Genomic DNA, 25,628 nt, shown 5'->3' on the forward strand with positions numbered 1-25,628 from the left:
AACATGAAGCAGACAATAAAGAATGGAAAGCTTTGTGAACGATGCAAAAAATTGGAACAAACCCTCCGTGACATTGATGCTGATGACTTGGCACTTGAGATCAATTCATCTCTCTACACTTTTCCAGACCATGTAGCCACTTCCCCATTTGACTTGCTTAATTACATATACCGTGGGAATGACATAGCGGTGGTGAATTTTGTGGGGAAATCACATATTGGTAGGGGGTCTGTCTGTGGCACAAACCCCCTACCAATATGTGATTTCCCCACAAAATTCACCACCGCTGTGTCATTCCCACCCCCCACCACCACACAATTTACCACTGACACCCCCACCAATATGTAATCTCACCAAATTCACCACCGCTGTGTCATTCGGAGGGAATGACACAGTAGTGGTGAATTTGGTGAGGAGATCAGTGGTGAATTGTGTGCGGGGGGGGGGGGGTATGATACTGTGGCGGTGTAGCCCCCCCCCCCCAAAACCACACAATTCACCACTGACACCCCCACCCTAGACGAGGACTCGGAGGGAGAAGACGTCCGACTGAGTCCCGAGCAGCACGCCAGACACGGTGACGGCAGTGGCACCAGAGGTAAGTGAAGTCCTCTGGGGGGGGGTCACGCATTGATGGGGACATGCTGGACACTGCATTGATGGGGGACATAATGGTTAGGTCACTGTGCATTGATGGGGGACATGCTGGACACTGTGCATTGATGGGGAACATGCTGGACACTGTGCATTGATGGGGGACATGCTGGACACTGTGCATTGATGGGGGACATGCTGGACACTGTGCATTGATGGGGGACATGCTGGACACTGTGCATTGATGGGAGACATGCTGGACACTGTGCATTGAATGGGGACATGCTGGACACTGTGCATTGATGAGGGAACATGCTGGTCACTGTGCATTGATGGGGAACATGCTGGACACTGTGCATTGATGGGGGACATGCTGGACACTGTGCATTGATGGGGGAAATGCTGGACACTGTGCATTGATGGGGACATGCTGGTCACTGTGCATTGAATGGGGACATGCTGGTCACTGTGCATTGGTGGGGGACATGCTGGACACTGTGCATTGATGGGGGACATGCTGGACACTGTGCATTGATGGGGGACATGCTGGACACTGTGCATTGATGGGGAACATGCTGGACACTGTGCATTGATGGGAGACATGCTGGACACTGTGCATTGATGGGAGACATGCTGGACACTGTGCATTGATGGGGGACATGCTGGTCACTGTGCATTGGTGGGGGACTTGCTGGACACTGTGCATTGATGCGGGACATTCTGGACACTGTGCATTGATGCGGGACATGCTGGACACTGTGCATTGATGGGGGACATGCTGGACACTGTGCATTGATGGGGGACATGCTGGACACTGTGCATTGATGGGGGACATGCTGGTCACTGTGCATTGATGGGGGTTATGCTGGACACTGTGCATTGAATGGGGACATGCTGGTCACTGTGCATTGAATGGGGACATGCTGGTCACTGTGCATTGAATGGGGACATGCTGGTCACTGTGCATTGATGGGGGACATGCTGGTCACTGTGCATTGTGGACACTGTGCATTGATGGGGGACATGCTGGTCACTGTGCAGTGAATGGGGACACGCTGGTCAATCTTGAACCAACCTAATGATTGTTTGTTAAGTCACGCAATTTTTTACAACATGCTGGACACTGTGCATTGATGGGGGACATGCTGGACACTGTGCATTGATGGGGGAAATGCTGGACACTGTGCATTGGTGGGGACATGCTGGTCACTGTGCATTGAATGGGGACATGCTGGTCACTGTGCATTGGTGGGGGACATGCTGGACACTGTGCATTGATGGGGGACATGCTGGACACTGTGCATTGATGGGGGACATGCTGGACACTGTGCATTGATGGGGAACATGCTGGACACTGTGCATTGATGGGAGACATGCTGGACACTGTGCATTGATGGGGGACATGCTGGACACTGTGCATTGATGGGGAACATGCTGGACACTGTGCATTGATGGGAGACATGCTGGACACTGTGCATTGAATGGGGACATGCTGGACACTGTGCATTGAATGGGGACATTCTGGTCACTGTGCATTGAATGTGGACATGCTGGTCACTGTGCATTGGTGGGGGACATGCTGGTCACTGTGCATTGGTGGGGGACATGCTGGTCACTGTGCATTGGTGGGGGACATGCTGGACACTGTGCATTGATGCGGGACATGCTGGACACTGTGCATTGATGCGGGACATGCTGGACACTGTGCATTGATGGGGGACATGCTGGACACTGTGCATTGATGGGGGACATGCTGGACACTGTGCATTGATGGGGGACATGCTGGTCACTGTGCATTGATGGGGGTTATGCTGGACACTGTGCATTGAATGGGGACATGCTGGTCACTGTGCATTGAATGGGGACATGCTGGTCACTGTGCATTGATGGGGGACATGCTGGTCACTGTGCATTGTGGACACTGTGCATTGATAGGGGACATGCTGGTCACTGTGCAGTGAATGGGGACACGCTGGTCAATCTTGAACCAACCTAATGATTGTTTGTTAAGTCACGCAATTTTTTACAGCGTTTTTTTGCCGCAAAGCAATGCCTATTACATTTTTCTGTTCCCCCCCCCCCCCCCCCCCAAAATTTTGAGCACCAGCCGCCACTGGTAATTCGTATGTGTCCTGGATTAAAGGGGTGAGGTAGCAACCCTACCCCACCTAGACCTGGCAATTTACTATTGTAATGCTCTGGTTTTGTCTATGTATGATTTTTGTAATGCACTGGTCTTGGTTTGTGAATTATTTATATTGCACTTGTTTATAAATTATTGCACTTTTGTTCCTTGTGTCTAAAGATTTTACAAAGGGGCCACGTCACTGTCAGGAGCCCATATCACCGATCTTACAGATTCCTAGCGTACCTGTGGAAGGACACGGCCCCTCTCTTCCCTTTCCCTTGCCGGTTGGTGCAATTGGGTGCCGCGCAGCATATCACCATATATGGCGCCTATATTTTTGGCAGAATATAAAAATATTTGGGGCCCCACTTTTAGGTTTGCCCAGGGCCACACTTTGTCTAAAACCGGCCCTGTATACAGTGAGAAGCTACTGGATTTGTACAGTAATTTAAGCATTGCTTTGCGTCTACTCCTGACTCTCCCTGTGTCAGTGGCCTCTGGTGAGAGGAGCTTTTCAGCTTTGAAGCTGATAAAAAATTACATGAGGTCCACCATGGGCCAAGAAAGGCTCACAGGACTGGCACTTATGTCAATTGAGCGTGATGTTCTCCAGTCTTTGGACATGGAGGACATTGTGATGGCCTTTGCAGAAAACAAGGCTCGCAAACAAGTTTTAGATAATTTGCACATGTTTGTGAAAAATGTTAATGTGAATGTGTGTGTGTGTGTAAGTATGTTAGATTTAGTTATTGTGCACTTTTTAATGTATATTTGATTTTATGGTACAGTTTTTTTGCAAATGTTCAATTGTTGAAAATGTTCAAATTTCAAATATTTTTTCAAGCAGTATTTGCACTGTACTCATTTTTTATTTATATAAAGTGTGGGTGAACTTAAACTGTATGGCTATGCTGCTATTCCTGTAGGCTTTGCGTGTGCGCGGGGGGGCCTCCATGTCCATTTTTCTTGGGACCCCAAATTCCTTCAAACGGCCCTGGGTATCAAAAAACTATTAGATGGGCACCTTAAAGACCACAACATACAGGGGTATACAATGTACGGTTAACAGAAAACACACACACATCATAGGTTGAACTAGATGGACTGATGTCTTTTTTCAACCACACTAACTATATGTAACTATGTGTATCTACATTGCCTAAATATTTATTATTTCAGGTTCCCATTTAGCACTGACATTTTTTGCAGCACTTTACATCTTTACAATCTAAGGTTCATAACTCACATTCATAAAAAAAAGGCCAATTTAGACAGGAGCCAATTAACCTACCAGTATATCTTTGGAGTGTGGGAGTACCCAGAGGACACCCACACAGGCACAATATGCAAACTCCGTACAGGTAGTGCCATGGTTGGGATTTGAACGGACGACCCTAGTGCTGCTAGGTGGAAGTACTAATCACTCAGCCACTGAGCTGCCTGTGAGGGTAATGAAAGTACAATGTGTATTTACCCCACTGCCTCTCATGGTTACATCTATACTGTGTATTTGGAATACTCCCTCTTGTGGTTGCATCTATATATCTATATAGCAGTGGCGGCTGGTAGGGGTTGCAGACAAACCACACCAGCCCGCACACCATACCCCCCCACCACACAAGCTCCAGTCCACACCTTACCCCCCCCCCCCCCCTGGTCACCGGCTCACTCACCCTGACATGTGGAGGGCAGGCAGCGGCTTCCCCCTCAGTCTTCTCCGTGGGTCGGGCTTCCCCTGCGTCTCCTCCTTGGCCAATAGCATGACTTCTCCTTTTCACCAATCGGGAAATGGGTCTCAAGACCCACTTCCTGATTGGCCAGGAAGAGAATCCGTGTGACAATATCGAGTACTCATTCGCTATTGTCACACAACTGGGTGGGCTCAGGGCACAGTGCTCTGCGCCCTGAGCAAACCCTTTTTTGAAGCCTATTAGAGCCTCTGGCTCTAATCACGTGCTTCATAAAAAAAAAAAAAAAAAACCCCATTGGAATCCATGCATCCGGCACCCTGCATGTAGATTAGCGGACCAGATGCATGGATAGGGGGGGGCAGCGCCCCTGCGCCCCCAATGGATGAGCCACCATTGCTATATAGCCTATTTAGAGTATATTTTGTATTAACTCCACACCCTCTAGTGATTGCATTAATAATTCCTATTGGGAGTACATTGTGTATTGATCCCACTCTCTCTAGTGATGGCATCTGTTTTGTCTATTCAGGGTACATCATGTATTATTCCTACTACCTCTAGTAGTCGCATCTATATTGCCTATTGGAAGTACATCATGTAATAAAGCAATATTAACCACTTGCCGACTGCTCACAGTATATTTACTGCGGCAGTCGGCCCCCGGCCAGGCAGAATGACGTAGGTCTACGTCGCTCGCCTATCACTCCTTCTAGAGCCAATAGCGGGCGAGCACGAGCCCGCCGAGCCGAGCGCCCGCCTCGGCTCGTTCACGGAGGAGTGCGGGAGTGTGACTGGCGGACCCGATGTCCGCCCGTCACACTACGATCGCCGGTACAGCGGGAGAAAGACAGAGCGGCTTATGTAAACAAGCCGCCTGTCAGTTCTCCCTGTGTAAAAATGAAGATCAGACGGTTCTACTATGTAGAACCGTTGATCTTTGTTTTTACACCAATAGCAATGTCCCACTACAGTTAGAATCACGCCCCTAGGACACACTTAACCCCTCCCTGTCCAATACAGTTAACCCCTTCCCTGCCAGTGTCATTTTTGCAGTAACAGTGCATATATATAGCACTGATTACTGCAGTAATGTCACTGGTACCCCCAAAAGTGTCAAAAATGTCAGTCAAGGGTCCGATCTGTCCGCCACAATGTCGCAGTACCGCAAAAAAAATCGCAGATCGCCGCCATTACTCGTTAAAAAAAAACGCCAAAAATGACAAAAATCTTTCCCTTTGTTAGTAAACGCGATAACTTTTGCGCAAACCAATCAAAATACACTTTTTGCGATTTTTTTTACCAAACATAGGTAGCGTAAAACAAATTGGTCGAAAATTTTAAAAAATTTTGATTTTTACATTTTTTTTGGGGGAATTTCATATAAAAAAAAGTGAAAAATATTGTTATTTTTGCAAAAATTACGCTCTTTTTTTGTTTATAGTGCGTGATCAAAAAATCGCACAGGTGATCAAATACCACCAAAAGAAAGCTCTGTTTGTGGGAAAAAAAGGACGTGAAATTCGTTTAGGTACAGCGTCGCACGACCACGCCATTTGTCCGCTAAAGTCACGCAGTAAAAAATCGAAAAAACCCCCTGGTCTTTTAGCAGGAAAATCCTCCGGTGGTAAAGTGGTTAAAGACTTGTTTTTTTTTTTTTTTAAATAACAAACATGTTATACTTACCTGCTCTGAGTAATGGTTTTGCACAGAGCAGCCCAGATCTTCCTCTTCTCTGGTCCCACGCCGGCGCTCCTGGCCCCTCCCTCCTGCTGGGTGTCCCCACAGCAAACAACTTGCTCTGGGGCACCCAAGCAGGTGAGCTCCTAAGCCGCAGCTCTGTGTGTCCATTCACAAATGAAGCCGTGGCTTGGCCCCACCCCCCCTTTTCCTGATTGGCTCAATGGATGTGATTGACTGCGCTGCCAAAAACCCAGTCAGGGGAAGAGTCCCCGGAGTGGCAAAGCTCTCTTGGACATCGCTGGATTAAGATGGGGTTCAGGTAAGTATTGGGGGGGCTGCTGCACACATATGTTTTTTACCTTCATGCATAGAATGCATGAAGGTAAAAAAACCCTGTGCGTATATAACCACTTCAATCCTTCTCCCTATAGTGGTCGCATCTATATTGCTTATTATATTATTGCCATAATACATTTTGTATTAACTCCCGCTCCCTCTAGTGTTCTCATCTATATTGCCTATTGGAGAACAATATAGGGAGCACAGCATGCATTAACCCCACTCCCTCTAGTGTTTGCATCCATATTGCCTATTGGGCGTACATTGTGTATTACCACCACTGTTTCTAGTGGTCACATCTTCTATTGCATATTGGGAGTACATTGTCTTTTAACCCCTCTCCTTCTATTAGTCGTATCTATATTGCTTAAAGCGAGTACATTACGAATTAACCCCACTCCCTCTCGTTTTCACATCTACTGTATATTGCATATTGGGAGCATATTGTGTACTAACCCAAAACCCTCTAGTGGTCACATCTACATTGCCTATTGGCAGTACATGGTGTATTACCCCACTCCCTCTAGTGGTCGCATCTATATTGCATATCAGAAGTACATTGTGTATTAACCCCACTTCCTCTAGTGGTCATATCTATGTCGTATATTGGGAGCACACTGTGTATTAATCCCATTCCCTCTAGTGGTCGCACCTATATTGCGTATTGGGAGAAAAATATAGGGAATATATCATGAATTAGCCCTACTCCCTCTAGTGGTTGCTTTTATATTGCCTAGTGGGGATATACCTCTCCCTCCAGTGGTCGCATCTTTGTTGCCTCTTGGAAATTGTGTTTTAACCACTTCCATACCGCAGGACATCATATGACATCCTTAGGTTTGAGTGGAGTTATCTGAATAATAATGAATGTTCAGATGCCTGAATGTTTTTTAAGCCCCCCCCCCCCCTCCAGCTGCCCTCCGGTGCTTCTACCAGTTCAGCTGTGCGATCTGCAAGCCAGAGAATGTTGTTATGACGTCACACCGGCATCCGCAGATATAAACACTGCCTATTTTTTTTTCTAGGAATCTGAGATCTTTTTTTTTTTTTTTTTTTTTTTTAATCTCAGACTTTCCAGCCCAGAGGAGAGATCTGGGGACTTATAGATCCCAGATCTCTCCATAAAGAGGACCTGTCATGTCCTATTCCTATTACAAGGGATGTTTACATTCCTTGTAAAAGGAAAAACATGTGGTAAAAAATGTTTTAAGGGAAAGTGTAAAAATAAAAAAATTAAAATAAACTAAACTAAAAAAAAAAAATGTAAAGCGCCCCTGTCCCTTCTTGCTCGCACGCAGAAGCAAATGCATACGTAGGTCGCACCCGCATATGTAAAACGACATTCAAACCACACATGTGAGGTATCGCCGCAAACGTTAGAGCGAGAGCAAGAATTCTACCACTAAACCTCCTCTGTAACTCTAAGGCCCCTTTCACACTTGTGTGACTTCAAAGTTGTGCAATTTTACCACGATTTTGCAGCGACTTTTTTGCTGTGATTTTGACGCGATTTTGATGCAAGTTTGACTAGGCTTGAATGTTTTTGTCCTTAAAACGCTTCAAAATCGTGCCAAAGTAGTGCAGGGACTACTTTGAAGTCGGTGTGACTTCAAGTCGCACAGATATGAATGGTACTCATTGGAAATAATGGAAAACGATTTGTCATGCGATTTTGCAGTCCCAAATCGCATGACAAGTCGCACAAGTGCGAAAGGGGCCTAAACTGGTAACCTGTAAAAAAATGTAAAGTGTAGCCTATGGAGATTTTTAAGTACCGAAGTTTGGAGCCATTTCACAAGTGTGTGCATTTTTTAAGCGTGACATCACGCTCACTAGGTCAATACCATGACACATAAAAAATTGTAACGACCGCCATTTTATTTTCTAGGGTCTCTACTAAAAAAAAAATATATACAATAAAACCTTGGATTGAGAGTAACTTGGCTTGAGAGTGTTTTGCAAGACAATCAAAATTTTTAAATAAATTTAGATTTGATTAATGAGCGATGTCTTGATATACAGGTAGCATCATATCACAACTATAGTATACAAGAGAAGAGAGGAGCCTCTAAGTGTAGCAATACGGTTACATTTAATGAAGGTACAATATTTAGCAACTCACATGGTTGATGAATAAAACAGGCACATCTAAGTATGCAGGCATCCAAGGTAAAGCAGTCCACATAGACCATCCTCTGCACCATTATCGCCATCAATTCTTCCACACTGCGCTCCACGAGCACTTCAAGCCTCGCTTTCAGATCGCTCTACTGCAGGGTAGTCCTCCCGGTCACGATTGCTCACTGACAGCGGTGAAAGCCGAGGGTGCGGAAGATGGTCTATGTGGAAAGCTTTACCCTGGATGCCTGCATACTTGGATGTGCCTGTTTTAATTATCAACAATGTGAGTTAGTAAATGTTGTAACTTCATCAAATGTAACCATATTGCTACACTTAGAGGCACCTCTCTTCTTTTTTATACTCTGTAGCTCCTGCTGGATTTTGCTTCTAATCCCCTTGTGGAGGCTGCCATTTGTGGATGGACATTTTATGGTTACACAACCTATCACATTGCTTTAATCTTTTTATATGAACTGTAAACTGAAGGACTTATGAATAAATGGTTGTGGAATGAATCACCTTCATAAAAAGTGGGTCTTCTAACTGGGAGACTCATCACATTCTGAACCAGCTTGGTCCTCAATAGAGAGACCTATCCTATAGATAATTTTAGGGGACAAAACCAAAGAAACTTCCCAGCTCAACTCGCCAGCCAGCCTGCTACCAACCAAATTAACCTGTCTAACAGTTTTGTTTTACATGGGTTGCCCTTCCATGTGCTCCATGCTGTGAAGGCCAGTTATAGGTGGGGGCAGTGGCCATTTGTTTGTACTGTTGGAATACTGATGAGGGAAAGCACTGGACACCTTTGCTGCCATTGTGCTATGTGCTGGACGTCCAGTGCGCCCCTGTGCCTTTAAGGAGGGGTGGGCTCCTTCCGGGCACACCTGTCCTCTGCCTATCAATTATAATGCATGTGCTTCTACTATGGAGGCTCTCAAAAATGTAAAGAGTTAGAACTGCGGATAATAATGGGGTGCCTTGTCGTGGCCTCTGCAGCTTACGCATGTATTTGCAAATGTGTGCTAACTAAATCCCTGTTTTTAATGCAAACAGGTTAAAGCAGAGTTCCGGCCTGAAAAAAATAATTAGATAAAAAAACCCGGGACAGTCAGGGCTAGTGCATTTCAGCAATGATAGCCTCTGAACTGTCCCCGGGTTCACATACCTTTTGGAAGAAATACTTACCTTGAAAATTTCTTGTCCAACGCTGCCATCTCAGATGTGGGCAGCTGAAGCCAGGCCGTCCTCTTCAGCGTCCTCTTCAGTCCCGGAATGCCCTGCACTGGCCCCGCTCGTCAGTTCCAGCGCAGGTGCATCATCCCTGCACAGCTTCTGGGCATGCCCAGAAGCTGTTTAGCAGGGAATGACGCGCCTGCGCCGAAACTGACGAGCAGGGCCGGTGTAGGTGCATTGATTCCTAGGAGCAATGACGTAGAGGAAGAGGAAGTAAGGCAAGTATATTTTCTTTAAAAAGAAGGTAAGTGAATAAAAAAAAAAAAAAAGAATGATCCAATTGTTTTACAGGTAATTAAGAGCAAGCGGACAGTGGAAAAAATTTTTAAGGGTGGAACTCCACTTTAATTTGGTTGGTAGCAGGCTAGCTGGCGAGTTGAGCTGGGAATTCTTTCTGGTTTTTGTTTTACATGCATTGCCCTTCCATGTGCTCTATGCTGCGAATGCCAGTTATAGGTGGGGGCAGTGGCCATTTGTTTGTACTATTGGAATACTGGTGAGGGGATGTACTGGACACCTTTGCTGCCATTGTGCTATGTGCTGGACGTCCAGTGCGCCCCTGTGCCTTTAAGGAGGGGTGGGCTCCTTCCGGGCACACCTGTCCTCTGCCTATTCATTGTAATGCATGTGTTTCTACTATGGAGGCTAACAAAAATGTATAAAGTTAGGACTACAGATAATAATGGGGTGCCTTGTTGCAGCCTCCGCAGCTTACGCATGTATTTGCAAAGGTGTGCTAACTAATCCCCTATTTTTAATGCAAATTGTTAGACAGATTAATTTGGTTAGTAGCAGGCTGGCGGGCGAGTTAAGCTGGGAATTTTCTTTGGTTTTGTTTTGGAAACAGACCCAGACGTATAGTTGCTATGACACACTCGTTGGATCTATTTTTTAACATGTGAGAACAGAACAGGTACAGTACTTTAAAAAAAATACAGATTGGGTAAATTGGGGTGTACAGGTATCAAGCAATGGGGAACCATCTAGGCAAGAGTTCAAATCTGGTGTTCTCCATTTTAGGAAAAGAAGAAGGGGAAGGGGGAAGCAGAAGCTCTAGAATAGTAGAATAAGGGACAATAGAAATAGAGGGGGAGTAACTTGGTGATATATATATATATATTTTTTTTTTCTAACCATATTACATGCTAGGATATTGAAGTGTTCATAAAAAGCAAATATGACTTGAGAGTTTAGGTCTGCTTTCTTTTTATTAGCTCCCCCCACCTCCTTGAGTTCCTCCCACTAGTTCTTATACTTACTTTCACTCCCCGTGTTCACTGTGTGGCCTTGCTCAGATCTGCACAGCCTTTCCTCTAAAAAAAGGAAGCTTCTTACTGCACGTGGGTGCAGAAGTTCTATTCATTCCTGTTGGGTAGGCCATTTTAAAAGAGAAGTGTGGGATTTCAAAACAATAAACAAACATACAGTACATACCTAGGTAGATGCAGCATAGGTCCGATGCTGCACCTGTCCCCTGCCACCTCTAAGCAAACTGAGTGATCAAAGACTGCTGATCATTTAGTTCTCGGGTGACTGTCAGCTACCATCCTGTGCTCTGCCCCTCCAGTGCTCACTGAAGCAAAATAATGTCAATGGGGAAGGAGCCACTGGCTCAGGCTCTCAGTAGTGTACAGAGAGACTAATTTAGCTGCTGGTCAAGAGTCTGGACGGATTTAGACAAAAAAGTCAGTATCCCTCCAGACTCTGGACCTGCTGAGTGACGTCAGATGACAGTGGACTTTAGCCCACTGTCGGCTGAATCTGGGTCACAGGAGTGCAGAACTAAGTGCACTTCTGTGGCCCACAGGAGAAGTAGGGACATAAGAGCTTTTGTTATACTTTTTCATAAAGCCAAAAGAATGTGAAGCTCTGAGTGGGGCCTCACAGTGAAATCTGCTGCATCGAGGCTGAAGGTAAGAACAAGGCCAAGTGGGCAGCTTTCAGGAGAGCGAGGGGGGTGGCACTATTTAACGAAAAAAAAAATAAAACTACAGCTTTGGCCAAAATTTTTGAGAATCACACAAATAAATGGATTTTTAATTCATATGTACCTGGAAAATCCATTTCTTGAAGTACATCAAGGGACACAGAGCCATAAATCATAACATATGGATTATATAGCCACCTATAGGTGAAGGACACTGGCAACCAATCAGAATTGATGACCCCCTATATAACCCCTCCCATACAAAAAGTACCTCAGTTTTGTAGCAAGCAATAAAAGACCCCATAGAATAGGGGAAGGGACCTCTGTGTCCCGTGATGTACTTTAAGAAATGGATTTTACAGGTATACAGGTACAGTATGAATTAAAAATCTATTTTTCTTTTCGTACATCACGGGACACAGAGCCATCAATCATAACATATGGGACATCCCAAAGAAATGCATCTGAGGGGAGGGGGACACAAAAAAAATACCGCCATCTGACCCTTAACAGAAGAATTACACTGCGGCCAAAAGCAGACTCTCCTGGGTCCCAACATCCACTCCATAGAAATGAGTGAACGTATTCACCGATGACCAGGTCACGGCCTTGCAAATCTGAGCCATAGAGTCTTGATAGCGATGTGCCCAAGAGGCACTGTGACGGTGCTCACCGTCACTGGAATTTAAGGACAGATGGGTGATGGTTTGAATTGCTTCATATTTGTCAGCAAGGTCTCTGACCAGGAAGTACAACTCCTAATATGGTCATTCCAGGAAGTTCAATGAGGAGACGGACTGTCTAACCATGTTGCTTTTGTCTGAGGTGGCTTTCCATTCACCTATTGTTGGGTGTGCTAATGAACTCACCTGCTGTCTGCTAAGGGATGTATTGACACTCAGAGTAATGCGTATTGGGGGCTCGTTAGGGACCCATTGTTCTGTGTCTGGCTATTGTGTACATTGATTGGCCCCTGGGGCTTCTGTCTCATTACACATAACAGTCCTTCTACTCAAGTTATCTGACCAATCCCTGCTGACTCATTTTCAAGTCCTCATTTGCATGGTGAAAGGAGGACCTGAAGGGGAACTGCAGGTACTTTGCAATTGACCAATAGGAGGGCGGTTGTTGGGGGCAGGATGCTCCAAATTCTATATAAAACTGTGCTATGTTCTTCCAATAAATGGTCTTCCTGTTTGAACTTACATACAGCCTGATTGGTGTTTGTTCTAATGGATTCCGGACGGCACATAGCTGTAGTTCGGATCCCGGATCCTTGGTTGACCGAACCATCAGACGTTGCGATCTGCAAGCTGACTGACTAGAAACAGAGGAGTGTCGGGAGAGCGGAAGCGAGCGAGCAAGGTTCTCATTACAGGCACCTACTCCTCTGGTAGAACGTACTAAACCATATTCCTGGGTAATAACCTGGCGAATCCAAGAGGAAATCGCAGATTTAGATGCTGCCAACCCCTTTCTGGGGCCTTCTGGCAGCATAAACAAGCTCTCGGTCTTACGAATCTGAGCTGTTTCCTGTAATAAAATTTAAGTGCATGCATTACATCAGGGGAATGCAATAACCTTTCCTCCTCTGAGTGAGGATCTGGAAAAAAGAAGGTAGTATAATGTCCTTGTAGAAAAAGAAACAGCCGCACATCCAGGGATTCCAATAGGTTTCAAATACATCATTAAGCACAAGATGTATGTGTGAAACGCGTCTACGAGACTTCATGCTGGTGTCTTTGGTGTCATCACTTGCAACTTTTTGGAAATAAAGGTATTTGAAACCTATTGGAATCCCTGGATGTGCGGCTGTTTCTTTTCCTACAAGTGTTCCCACGGAGGCGGGCCGGGGCCAGCACTCTATTGGATATCCTATCTCCTGGCAATCACCACACACTATACACCTGCAGCAGTGTCTTTCCTTTCTTCAGTAGTAAAATGTCCTTATTCAAATGAAAGGTGGATACCACCTTGGGCAAAAAAACCTGGGTGTGGGCGTAGAATCACCCTATCTTGATGAAATATCAAGAATGGCTCTTTATAAGAAAGAGCTGCTAGCTCCGAAACACTTCTAGCCAAAGTTATCGCAATCAAAAAGACCAGTTTCTTGGTCAAAAGAACCAGGGAAACCTGCCCCAGAGGTCCAAAAGGCTGTTTTTTTCAAAACTGCCAACACCAAATTTAAGTCCCAAGGACACGACGGTGGCTTCACAGGTGGAAGCAAACGCAATATTCCCCGGACGAAGGTTTTAACCAATGTATCAGAAGCAATCGGTTCCTGGAAAAAAAACGATAATGCTGAAATCTGCCCTTTAATCGTGCTCAGGGCTAATTTCATATCTACCCCTGCTTGCAGGAAGGATAGAATTCTTCCGATAATATATGTGCGGGGATGCCATTTCATGGCTTCACAACAGGCAATGTTGGATTTCCAGACCCTGTAATAAATATTTCTAGAGACTGGCTTCCTGGCGTTTATCAGTGTATGAACTGCGGGGCCAGACACACCCTGCTCTTCCAAGATTAAGGCTTCAATAGCCAAACCGTCAAATTTAGAGACTGTATAGCATGATGGAATATCAGACCTTGAGAGAGCAAGTCTGGATGTAGAGGAAGGACCCAGGGCCTCGTCACTGCCAACCCTTGGATTTGTGCACACCAAATCCTCCTCAGCCAAGCTGGAGCTACCAGAATTACTGGTTTACCCTCCGGCTAGATCCCGCGCAACAAACGTGATTTCAGCTGTACTGGAGGAAAGGCATAGATCAGGGAATACTCCTTCCAAGGAGTCACCAAAGCATCCACTCCGAAGGTGACTGGATCCCTGGTCCTGGACACAAATCTCTCCAATTTGTTGTTGAACCTGGATGCCATAAGATCCACCTCTGGGACCCCCCAGCGTAGGCAGAAAAATTGAAGAATATCGGGATGTAAAGACCATTCCCATTCCCAAGAAATCTGCCTGCCAGTTCTCTATTCCTGGAATGAACACTACTTTTAGACATGGCACAAACTTCTCAGGAGAGGATAATATTCACCTCTTTCTGGGCTGATTGACTTCTTGTGCCTCCTTGATGGTTGACATAAGCCACGGCCGTGGCATTGTGGGATTGCACCCTGACAGGTTGACCCCGAAGTCTGGGCGTCCAAAATTTCAGAGCCCGACTGACTGCACGAATTTCCAAATTGTTGATGGGGAGACGGCTCTCTACCCAAGACCATTTGCCCTGGACAGTGGATTCCTCCAGAACCGCTCCAAAGCCGGAGAGACTGGCATCCGTAGTCACCACCTTCCAGGTCACTGCAAGAAAGGATTTCCCCTTCTCCAGATTTCTGGTCAACAACCACCAATTCAGACTCTATCGTACTCTTGGCCGCAGAGATATGAACTGGTCCAAGTACTGAATGTTTCCATTCTACGCAGACAGAACTTCGTTTTGCAAGAATCTGGCATGGAATTGAGCATAGGGAATTGCCTCAAATGTGGACACCATCTTCCCCAGTAACATCATGCAAAGACGGATATCTCAGTCTTACTATAGACCGAACCTGACCCTTCAGGTCTGAGACCCTTCTTGCTGGCAAGAATATTTTTGCCTGCACCGTATCAACAAGAAGCCCCAGGTATTCCAGACGCTGGACTGGCTGTAATGCTGAATTTGCTAAGTTCAGTATCCAACCCAGGCGTTTCAAAAAATGTACAGTCTGAAGGATATTTTGGCTTAGAGCCGACGCAGATCGATCTATTAGTAATAGATCATCCAGATATCCTATTATTGATATCCCTCGGGACCTTAGAACAGCCAATCCTGGATCTTTGTGAACACTCTTGGTGCTGTGGCCAACCCGAAAGGCAGGGCCACAAACTGGAAATGATGGTTTTCAACTGCAAAATGAAGGAACCTTTGATGGGTCTGAGGCCCATGAAAATATGCATCCTTGATGTCTATGGATGCAAGAAATTTCTCTCCCTGCAGGGAAGCTACAACTGAACAAATTGATTCCATGCAGAAAGAACGAACGTCCAGAAACTGATTCAGCGCCTAGAGGTCCAAAATAGGTCTCACATCCCCGTTTGGTTTGGGGATTAGGAATAGGTTTGAGTAAAAACCCTTGAACATTTCGTTTTCTGGAACCTTGGTTATCACCCTTTGAGCTTTCAGCTGGTCCAATGCCTGAAAGAGAGATCTTTCTTTTAGGGGATCTGTTGGTATACTTGACATCACAAACTGAGGATGCGGGATCACCCGAAATTCCAGCTTGTATCCCTGTGAAATGGTGGAGACAACCCAGTTGTCTTGAATTAACTCCACCCATGCCCCTAAGAACTACAGGAGCCTTCCCCCCACCCAAGTGAGTGGGCGTGCCCCTTCACTGAGAGGGCTTAGAGGAAGACTTGGCTGGGCCCAGGGCTTTTTCTGACCTTGCCCCTAAGGCTTGGGTCCGTATACAGACGGTTGAGGCCATTGCCACTGCCTGGAACTGGAAGCACTGTTATTATATGTGCTGGGGATCTTAAAGGAAGGACACCTGCCCTTCCTCTTTACAGGTAGCAACATACCCCCCCCCCCCCCCAGGATCTTTTGGATATACTTATTCAGATCATCACCAAAAAGGCGTTCTCCCTGAAAGGGGAAGCTAGCCAGTAATTTTTTACATGGTAATTCCGCAGACCAGCTCTTTAACCAAAGGATTCTGTGCATATGCACTGTCATCAGCGCAAACCGTGACATTTGCCTTATGGAGTCCGTAAGAGCATCTACTGCGGAACACAAAGTACGAGGTAGATTTTACAGATCTTCCACAGACTCTCCTTGAGAAGGAACTCTCTTGGCCACTCGCTTTATGCGACTGACAAACTCCTATGGCTGCTACTGCTGGTTGTACTGCAGAACCTGCAACCGCAAAGGAGGCTTTCAATAAAGATTCCAACTTTTTATCCGCTAGATCTTTAAAAACCTGGGCATTATCCACAGGACAGGTTAAATTCTTGTTAACCGAAGAAATGGCTGCATCCATAGTCCCAACCCTCTCACCACCAGAAAATGCAAGGCATTCTGTGAATGGCACCATGCCAAGTTAGAACACGCCCACCATGCGGCGTACGCCTGTACTTTAATGCGAGGTTTCCCGCATGCACGAATAGGCATACGCCATAGACACGCGACAAGCGATCCAGCAGAGGCGAACATGCGAACGCTTATGCGCCAGGGCTAAGACAACAAACAAATGGGGTAGAGAGCAGTTTAGGCTGAATCTTTGTTTGTCACAGCTGATAGTATTTACAATTTTGCAATTTTTAACCTTTTAAGGTCTTTTTTTTGCTGTGTAAATATTTAAAATGGACTCACCAGTCCTGCCGCAGGAAACTGCTATAAGCAAGAATCCAATCTTCACTCTTCACGGTGAGCATGGTCTTAAAGACCTTCAAGGACTGGGTCCCCTATATAAAAGAGGGGCCACGGCTTTTGACCTGTAGAGCACCCTGCATGGAGCGCCTTTGGGGTTTGGTATTCCAAGGGTCCGGATCCCAGGGTCGAGCGCCTTTAAAAGGACAGCGTTACAGGCAAAACCTTGTATCTGCTTCCCGAGGCTCGGGTACCATCTTTTTGGTCCATTGACTGTTTTAGCTGGATCCGATAGCTAACCCCTTAGATCCAGTGATCTTTGTTTGGGGTATGATAGCATAATCTTCTTTCTTCTTCTTGAAACATAACAAACATGTGGAGCACCTCTCCACAGCGACCTTCACCTTTTAGACACTACCAAAAAATGGAGGTACTTCCTGTATGGGAGGGGTTATATAAGGAGTCATTAATTCTGATTGGTTGCCACTGTCCTTCACCTATAAGTGGCTATATAATCCATATGTTATGATTTATGGCTCTTTGTCCCGTGATGTACGAAAATAAATTCATTTTCACAAAGTCTGCTGCCTCAGTTTCTATGATGGCAATTTGCATATACTCCATAATCTTATAAAGAGTGATCAGTTGAATTGCAAAGTCCATTTTTGCCATTAAAATTAACCAAATACCATAAAAAAACATTTCCACTGCATTTGTGAAGAAGGCTTCAGAGCACCTAAGAAAGTCCAGCAAGTGCCAGGCCCGTCTCCTACAGTTGATTCACCTGTGGGTTTAGGGCACCACCAGGGCAGAGCTTGCTCAGGAATGGCAGCAGGCAGGTGTGAGTGTATCTGCACATGAGGAGAAGACTTTTGGAGGATGGTCTGGTGTCAAGAAGGGCAGCAAAGAAGCCACTTCTCTCCAGGAAAAGCATCAGGGACAGACTGATATTCTGCAAATGGTACAGGGATTGGACTGCTGAGGACTGGGGTAAAGTCACCTTTTTCCGGAAAAATAAAGGTGAACACTACCATCAGTCATGTGTCATGCCAACAGTAAAGCATCCTGAGACCATTCATGTGTGGGATTGCTTCTCAGACAAGGGAGTGGGCTCACAATTTTGCCTAAGGACACAGTCATAAATGAAGAATGATACAAGAACATTCTCGGAGAGAACTTCTCCCAATCATCCAAGAATAGATTGGTGATGAACAATGCCTTTCATTGCCTTTTGCAGCATGATGGAGCATCTTGCCATACAATAAAAGTGATAACTAAGTGGCTCGGGGAACAAAACATTAGAATTTTGGGTTCATGGCCAGGAAACTCTCCAGCCCTAATCCCATTGAGAACTTGTGGCCAATCCTCAAGAAGTGGGTTAACAACCCCCCCCCCCCCCACACACACACACACACACACAAACTCCAAGCATTGAGAATGGGCTGCCATCAGTCAGGATGTAGCCCAGGAAATGCCTGACAGCTTGCAAGGGTGAATTGCAGAGGTCTTGAAAAAAAAAGGGTCAACACTGCAAATATTGACTCTTTGCATAAACTTAATGTAATTGGCAATAAAAGCCTTTGCCACTTAGGAAATGCTTCTAAATACACTTCAGTATACCAAAGTAACTTATGACAAAAAGATCTAAAAACACTGAAGCAGCAGACTTTGTGAAAATTTATATTTGTGTAAATCTCAAAACTTTTGGCTGTACAGTTGTCTTTTATTGCAAAGTATTATACTGTTTATCAATTTCTGATTTAATTTGAAAAAATGATCCCTACTGTCTACTAAAGGCATCAATATATGCTTTCTAATATTTTTCCATTTCTTTAGGTATCAGGGTCAAAATCGGATGTGAACTGCAGCATTTTACCACTTAGGAACAATAGAAAAAATAAGAAAACTATTTGGTAAGCTTTTTCTCAGTTTATATTCTGAAAGGTTCTCAACATACAAGTTTAATGTATTATTGGAGAGTGGAAGGGTCTGCATTACTAGAAATACTACACTCATACAGCTATACTAATCTGCTTTTGTCCTAACATTTTAAACAGGGTGATTGGGTAGGTTGGTTTTTAGGGACTTCACTGATCACCAGCCCCTCAGCCATAACTTTACTGCTGGTAGCAATTTCATAAATAAGAGGGCCCCAAAAATGGAAAGTATATTTAGTGTAGTATTTGTATTGACAAAGAATGTTTAAAAACATATACAAGTGCATCTCATAAAATTAGAATATAATCAAAAAGTTAATTTATTTCATTCAAAAAGTGAAACATATATTTTATATAGAGTGTTATATATTTCAAACATTTCTTTCTTTTAATTTTGATGATTAGGGCTTACAGCTAGTGAAAACCCAAAATTCAGTATCTCGGAAAATTAGAATATTACATAAGACCAATAAAAAAAGGATTTTTAATACAAAAATGTTTGCTTACTGAAAACTATGTCCATGTACAGTAAAGTATGCACTCAAAACTTGGTTGGGGCTCCTTTTTGTATGAATTACTGGGGCTGCGCTGACTTTGGACTTGATATAACACAGTGGACCAACATCAGCAGATGACATGGCTCCCCAAATCATCACAGACTCTGGAAAATTTTGCATTTAATTTGGAAATCAAGGTCCCAGAGTCTTGTAGGAAGAGTGGAGAGGCACAGGGGAGCACTTCATGCTTCCCTCTGCTGACCAGCTTTATGGAGATGCTGTTTTTATTTTCTAGCAGGGCTTGGCACCTGTCCACACTGCCAAAAGTACCGATACCTGGTTTAATGATTATGGTATCAGTGTGCTTGATTGGCCAGCAAACTCCCCTGACCTAAACCCCTATGAGAATCTGTGGAGTATTGTCAAGAGGAAGATGAGACACACCAGACCCAGCAATGCAGATGAGCTGTGAAAGCAATCTGGGCTTCCATAACACCTCAGCAGTGCCACAGGTTGATGGCCTCCATGCCAAGCCGCATTGATGCAGTAATTCATGCAAAAGGAGCCCCGACCAAGTATATAGTGCATACTATGCTGTACATGGGCATACTTTTCAGTAAGCCTTCTGTATTAAAAATCCTTTTTTTTTTTTATTGGTCTTATGTAATATTCTGATTTCTGAGATACTGAGATATTTTGGGTTTTCACTAGCTGTAAGCCATACTCATCATAGTTAAAAGAAAGAAATGCTTGAAATATATCACTCTTTGTGTAACGCATCTATATACAATATATGAGTTTCACTTTTTGTATTGAATTACTGAAATAAAATTAACTTTTCGATGATATTCTAATTTTATGAGATGCACCTGTATGTCTTCACTTCACTTGCAAAAGTGCCTTTGGAAAGGCACCAACCCAAACAACTACGGTAACTATGCCTTGGAACATTGCACCACCGTCCACATCCACCAGAGCCAGCCGGCGTACATTCCAAAGACCTCAGAAGTGACGTAGGGGGTAACACCAAAAGTGACGTCGACCTCCAAGCTTCTATGCATTTCACATCTCCACGCGTCTTAAGGAAGCGATCACCATCTTTATTAACCACTTAAGCCCTGGAGGATTTGGCTGCTCAATGAGTAGGCCGTATTTTGCGATTCGGCACTGCATGACTTTAACGGACAATTACGCTGTCGTGCGACGCTGTATCCAAATGAAATTGACGTCCTTTTTTTCCCAAAAACAGAGCTTTCTTTTGGTGGCATTTGATCACCTGTGCGATTTTTATTTTTTTGCGCCATAAACAAAAAAAGAGCGACAATTTTGAAAAAATAACATAATTTTCAATTTTTTTTGTATGAAATTCTCCAAAAAAAAATGTAAAAATCAAAATGTATTAACATTTTAGGCCAATTTGTTTTCTGCTACATATTTTTGGTAAAAAAAAATCGCAATAAGCGTATTTTGATTGGTTTGCGCAAAAGTTATTGCGTTTTATGTCATTTTTATTGTTTTTTTTTTTTTTAACTAGTAATGGCGGCGATCTGCGTTTTTTTTTTTTTTGCGGGACTGCGACATTGCGGCGGACAGATCGGACCCCTGATTGACATTTTCGACACTTTTGGGGGTACCAGTGACATTACTACAGTAATCAGTGCTATAAATATGCACTGTTACTGTAAAAATGACACTGGGAGGGAAGGGGTTAACTTTATTTGTGATCAAGGGGTTAATTGTGTCCCTAGGGGTGTGATTCTAACTATTAGGGGGCGTGGCTAGTGAAGTAATCACAGAGACATACGATCCTACATAGCAGGATCGCATAGCCTCTGTCATTACTTCAGGGAGAATGAAATATGGCTGTGTTTACATCAGCCGTCTGTCTTTCTCCCTCTCCTGAGGGAGATCGCGAGTGGCCGGCGGACATTGGAGCCGCCGGTCACACGCGCTGGCTAGGCAGGGAACGAGCGGGGGCGGGCGTGCGGTTTTTCTGTGGAGAGGAGAAAGATCAGATGTGGGAAGGCAAGAAAAAAAGGGGAAATGATGAGCAGTATAGGTGAGGAGTATAAGTAGGATGAGTATGGACCTCAGTATACTTCCACCAAATTGTCACATCAATCATATTGTTATGGAAATTTTAGAAGTACAGATTCTACCACATTTTCTACAATACCTTACTGTATTGCAATTCAATGCTTCCTTTGCAAGACATTAATAAATAATTTGTAATACAACATTTGTCTTTAGATGGGGGGGGGGGGGGAGAACGGGGAGGTTACTGTGTCTTCTTACATGACCTCTGATCTCCCTGTACCCCTATCTTGCATTTTGGATGTGCAGTGTCTGCAACCACAGTGTCCTCCACTGTGAACAGAAAATCAACCAAGGCCATCTTTATTTTTATAACAAGAGAATAAATAACTTTATGTATTCCAAGGCCATCTTTAAAGTATACAGAAATCTATCAAATATATCTATTACAATTTTGAGATGCATCTACTAGTAGTACCAAAGAAATGAAAATGTATTTATTTTATGTTTTTTCTTTTAGCAGTAAATGGCTTCAAAGGCTGATCTTACAAAACCAAGATAACACTGACAAGCAACCTGAGACCTACAAATCAACTCTATGTTATAACCGTATTGATCGAGCAGCTGTAAAAAATGTTTTTATACCAGAAATTATAGCAGTTGAAAGATCTTTAAAACTTACCTCCTTAGCAGTTGATACAAACTTAGAGAACGAGTCATACATTTCTAAAGAAAATGATGAAGAAGTTCAGCCATTGGAATGTGATTTTATCAATAGAATGTTTTTGGAAATTTTAAGCACTGACAGCAAACAGGATAAAGTAATGGATCTGTCAGGCAATTTGGGAACAGAAAACAGGATAGGCTCCTTGCTCCTCGAAGGTATCTGTTATGAAGATGGGAAACACAAAGATTTACTATCCAATTACACCCGAGTAAATTCACCACCAGAAACACAAAGTGGAGATTTTAATAAAGGCCAAGAATTTTGTTTTTGGAAAGATTCATCACCCTTTGTGCTCATGCGGAACTCCATTGGTAGCTCTTCAGAAAATGTTTGCAAATCATCAGCTGTATGGCAATACAAGACAGGTTTTGATAACTCCTACAAACCGATGGACTCAGATCTACCACAGTCCCACTATCTGAAGACAGTTAATCACACTAGTCACAACTTAAAGCAGAAGTCAGAAGCTTGCATGCTTATACCTGATACATTGAATAATAAGCTCCAAATCATTTTGGAATCAAATTCTGACTGTTCGGTACCTGCAAATCTGAATAAGGCAATGGCAAATTCCTTAGAAGTTTCTCATGCTGATAAGTACATGCAGTGTGAATATAGACAATTTGATGAGGTGGTTCATCAAGATGAAAATTCAGGAAACAACAATCTCAGATTTGCACAGGGCCCAGTGCTGGAAACAGAATATAAACCTTTTAAAAGTTTTGTGTAAATAAGATTCTTAAGACCTACTGTACACTTGTTTGATAGAAATCCTACTTTCAAATATATATATGATAAGGAATGGGGATCTGTTTGGACCAAAGATAGGGACAAATACAAGGACTTTACAGTCCAAGATTACCGTAATCTTAAAATACTTATTCAATTACTAGATGAGAATGAGTAGGCTGAAGCTTCCCATGAGGAACAATCTTCTTCCTCCAGTGATGAAGAACAAATGTATCAATCTAATCAATCAAGATTTAAGGTGAGGTCTTCTAAGTTTCCCCAACTTCAGTCCTGCCTGTCTTTTAAAAACATTTCAACAAACAATTTAATATATTTGCAACGTATCAGGAGGGACTAGCCCTTGAATGGTTATATTATTTCCCTGCTAACACAGGGTCCACAGATGCGGCCCTGGTGTGGGAGGCTTTTAAGCTTCATGCTTGGGCCATCCTAGCCAAGGCGCATTAACCGCCTGAAAAAAACATCTCATTCTCTCCTTACAAATGCACAAGCCCACTTCCGCCTCGCTGACAGATGCTTGCTACAACGCCCCCATCCCCTGAATCAGTGCTTAAATTCCACACCCGACTGGTCGACCAACTGCTATATGAGAAAGTCAAACAAAAGCTATTCTTTTGCAAACACCGGGTGTTTGAACGGGGCGAACGGGCGGGCAGACTGCTGGCCTATTCGGCTCACCAGGATACTAGTCCTCCGGTAGTGGTGCAGCTGCGAGGTTCTGATGGGTCCAGCATTTCTGACCCACCGCTGGTGGCTGCAGAATTTCGCTCCTTCTATGCCACGCTGTATGCTTCTCAGATGACTATTACCGCCCAGGAGACTTGTGTGTTCCTTCAGCGTATCTCATTCCCTCAACTGTCCAGATCTCCAGATCTCAGCGGGAAGAGCTAGACGCTCCTTTAACGGCTGATGAAATTGCTGCCGCTATCGCTTCCCTAGCCCCGGCCAAAGCCCCAGGTTCCGACGTGTTACCCCTTGACTTTTGTGCGACCTTCTCTGATGCTCTATCCCCTGAGTTTCTGTCTCTATATAACCACATTTATGACTCTGGCCGCCTACAGGACTCCATGCGTGAGGCTACCATCATAGTGCTCCCTAAGCCCAGTAAAGATCCCCAATACCCTGAATCCTACCGCCCTATATCTTTGCTCCAGGCGGATATCAAAATCCTGGCGAATTCGTCTTAATAAGGTTATACTCGCCCTTATAATCCTGAACAAACTGGCTTTATGCCGGGAAAAAACACTGCCATGAATGTCCGACATTTGTACATGAATCTTCAGGCTGATCATGATCGGGTGGGTTCGGCCCGGCCTTCATTAGGTGGGTGCAGGCTCTCTATTATCTACCGGTGGCTAGGGTCTTGGTGAACGGTTGGACGTCGGACCCCTTTCTCCTTGGCCGTGGGACTCAACAGGGGTGCCCCCTATCCCCCTTACTTTATGCCCTAGCAGTGGAGCCGTTGGCAATCGCGCTTCAAACTCATCCCGTTATACATGGTCTGTGTCAATCATCCCTGACGGAAACTGTAGGACTTTATGTGGACGATATGCTCTTGTACTTAGAGGACACTGACACTTCCCTTCAAACTGCTTTACAAGCTATAGAGGAGTTTGGGTCCCATTCCAGTTTGAAAATAAACTGGTGCAAATCTCAAAAACTTCCCCTTGACCGTCTCCCCCCACTTGTGCCTCGGATTCCCTCACGTTGCAGAGGGTCGCAGCAATACGTTACCTGGGAATCAGGGTCACGAGATCACCCTCGGATTACATTGTGAACAATATAGAACCTGTTATTACCCTGTTAAAGCAACAGACTCAGACTTGGGCACGATTCCCCCTAGGGACTATGGACAGGGTGAACCTCATTAAAATGATTCTTTTACCCCTTTAAAACTGTTAAAAATTATTGATAATATTCTGAATTCCTTTGTGTGGGGAGGTGAGCGACACAAATTGCCCTGGGCTACACTTAAAAATCCAACTACATGTGGTGGAGTGGCATTGCCAGATTTTCAGTCATACTATATAGCGTCCCAACTCTCACACTTCTACCATTTCCACAAACTGGAGGAACTCCGCTACCAAACACTTGTCTGTAGGAGACCACATCAACCGGCTTTTACTCCTATGCAGATGCCTTTATGGGGCCGGGGTCACATGCCATTGACTACTGTATGGGATAAACTAATACTACATCACAGACAGATTTGGGACATAGCTGTTAAGAAACTTAAGAGCACCCACATCCATACTCGGACCCCACTGTGGCACAATCATTGCCTGGGGGAGTTGATCTCTATTCCAGACTGCAACCTATGGTTGGACAGGGGGTGTGCTCTACTTGGGCCAGGTGTTGTGTGCAACGGTTGTCAGGTCATTTCAGTCTATGAGAGAAGAGTTCAACCGCCCCTCGCATATGCTTTTTAGGTGCATGCAACTGAGACACGCACTGCTCACTCAAATCACTGCCCAGATTCCCCCTCTGTGTGATATACCTTTGCTGCATATTTTGCTGGGTGAAACTCATGTCGGCCTGATATCTGCGCTGTACACAGAGCTGTGTAGTGCCGATGTTGATCTGAAGGTGGATAAGATGCAGGCTCGTTGGCTGCCT

The 25,628-nt window shown here is 44.5% G+C and overlaps 1 protein-coding gene across 1 annotated transcript in view; it reads left to right on the forward strand.

The window, feature by feature from the left end:
* The window catches only part of LOC309558634 (interleukin-4 receptor subunit alpha-like), a gene marked incomplete at both ends in the record, with an annotated part of 136,146 nt that extends 113,154 nt beyond the window's left edge, over nucleotides 1-22,992 (forward strand). The window contains 2 exons of the mRNA XM_082261700.1: nucleotides 18,904-18,980; nucleotides 22,056-22,992. Of these exons, the coding sequence (XP_082117826.1) occupies nucleotides 18,904-18,980; nucleotides 22,056-22,992 (1,014 nt within the window). The remainder of the gene's footprint in view (nucleotides 1-18,903; nucleotides 18,981-22,055) is intronic.
* Nucleotides 22,993-25,628: the final 2,636 nt, after the last annotated feature.

Source organism: Pelophylax lessonae (genome assembly GCF_965119305.1).
Source record: "Pelophylax lessonae genome assembly, chromosome: 6".
Classification (NCBI taxonomy): Eukaryota; Metazoa; Chordata; class Amphibia; order Anura; family Ranidae; genus Pelophylax; species Pelophylax lessonae.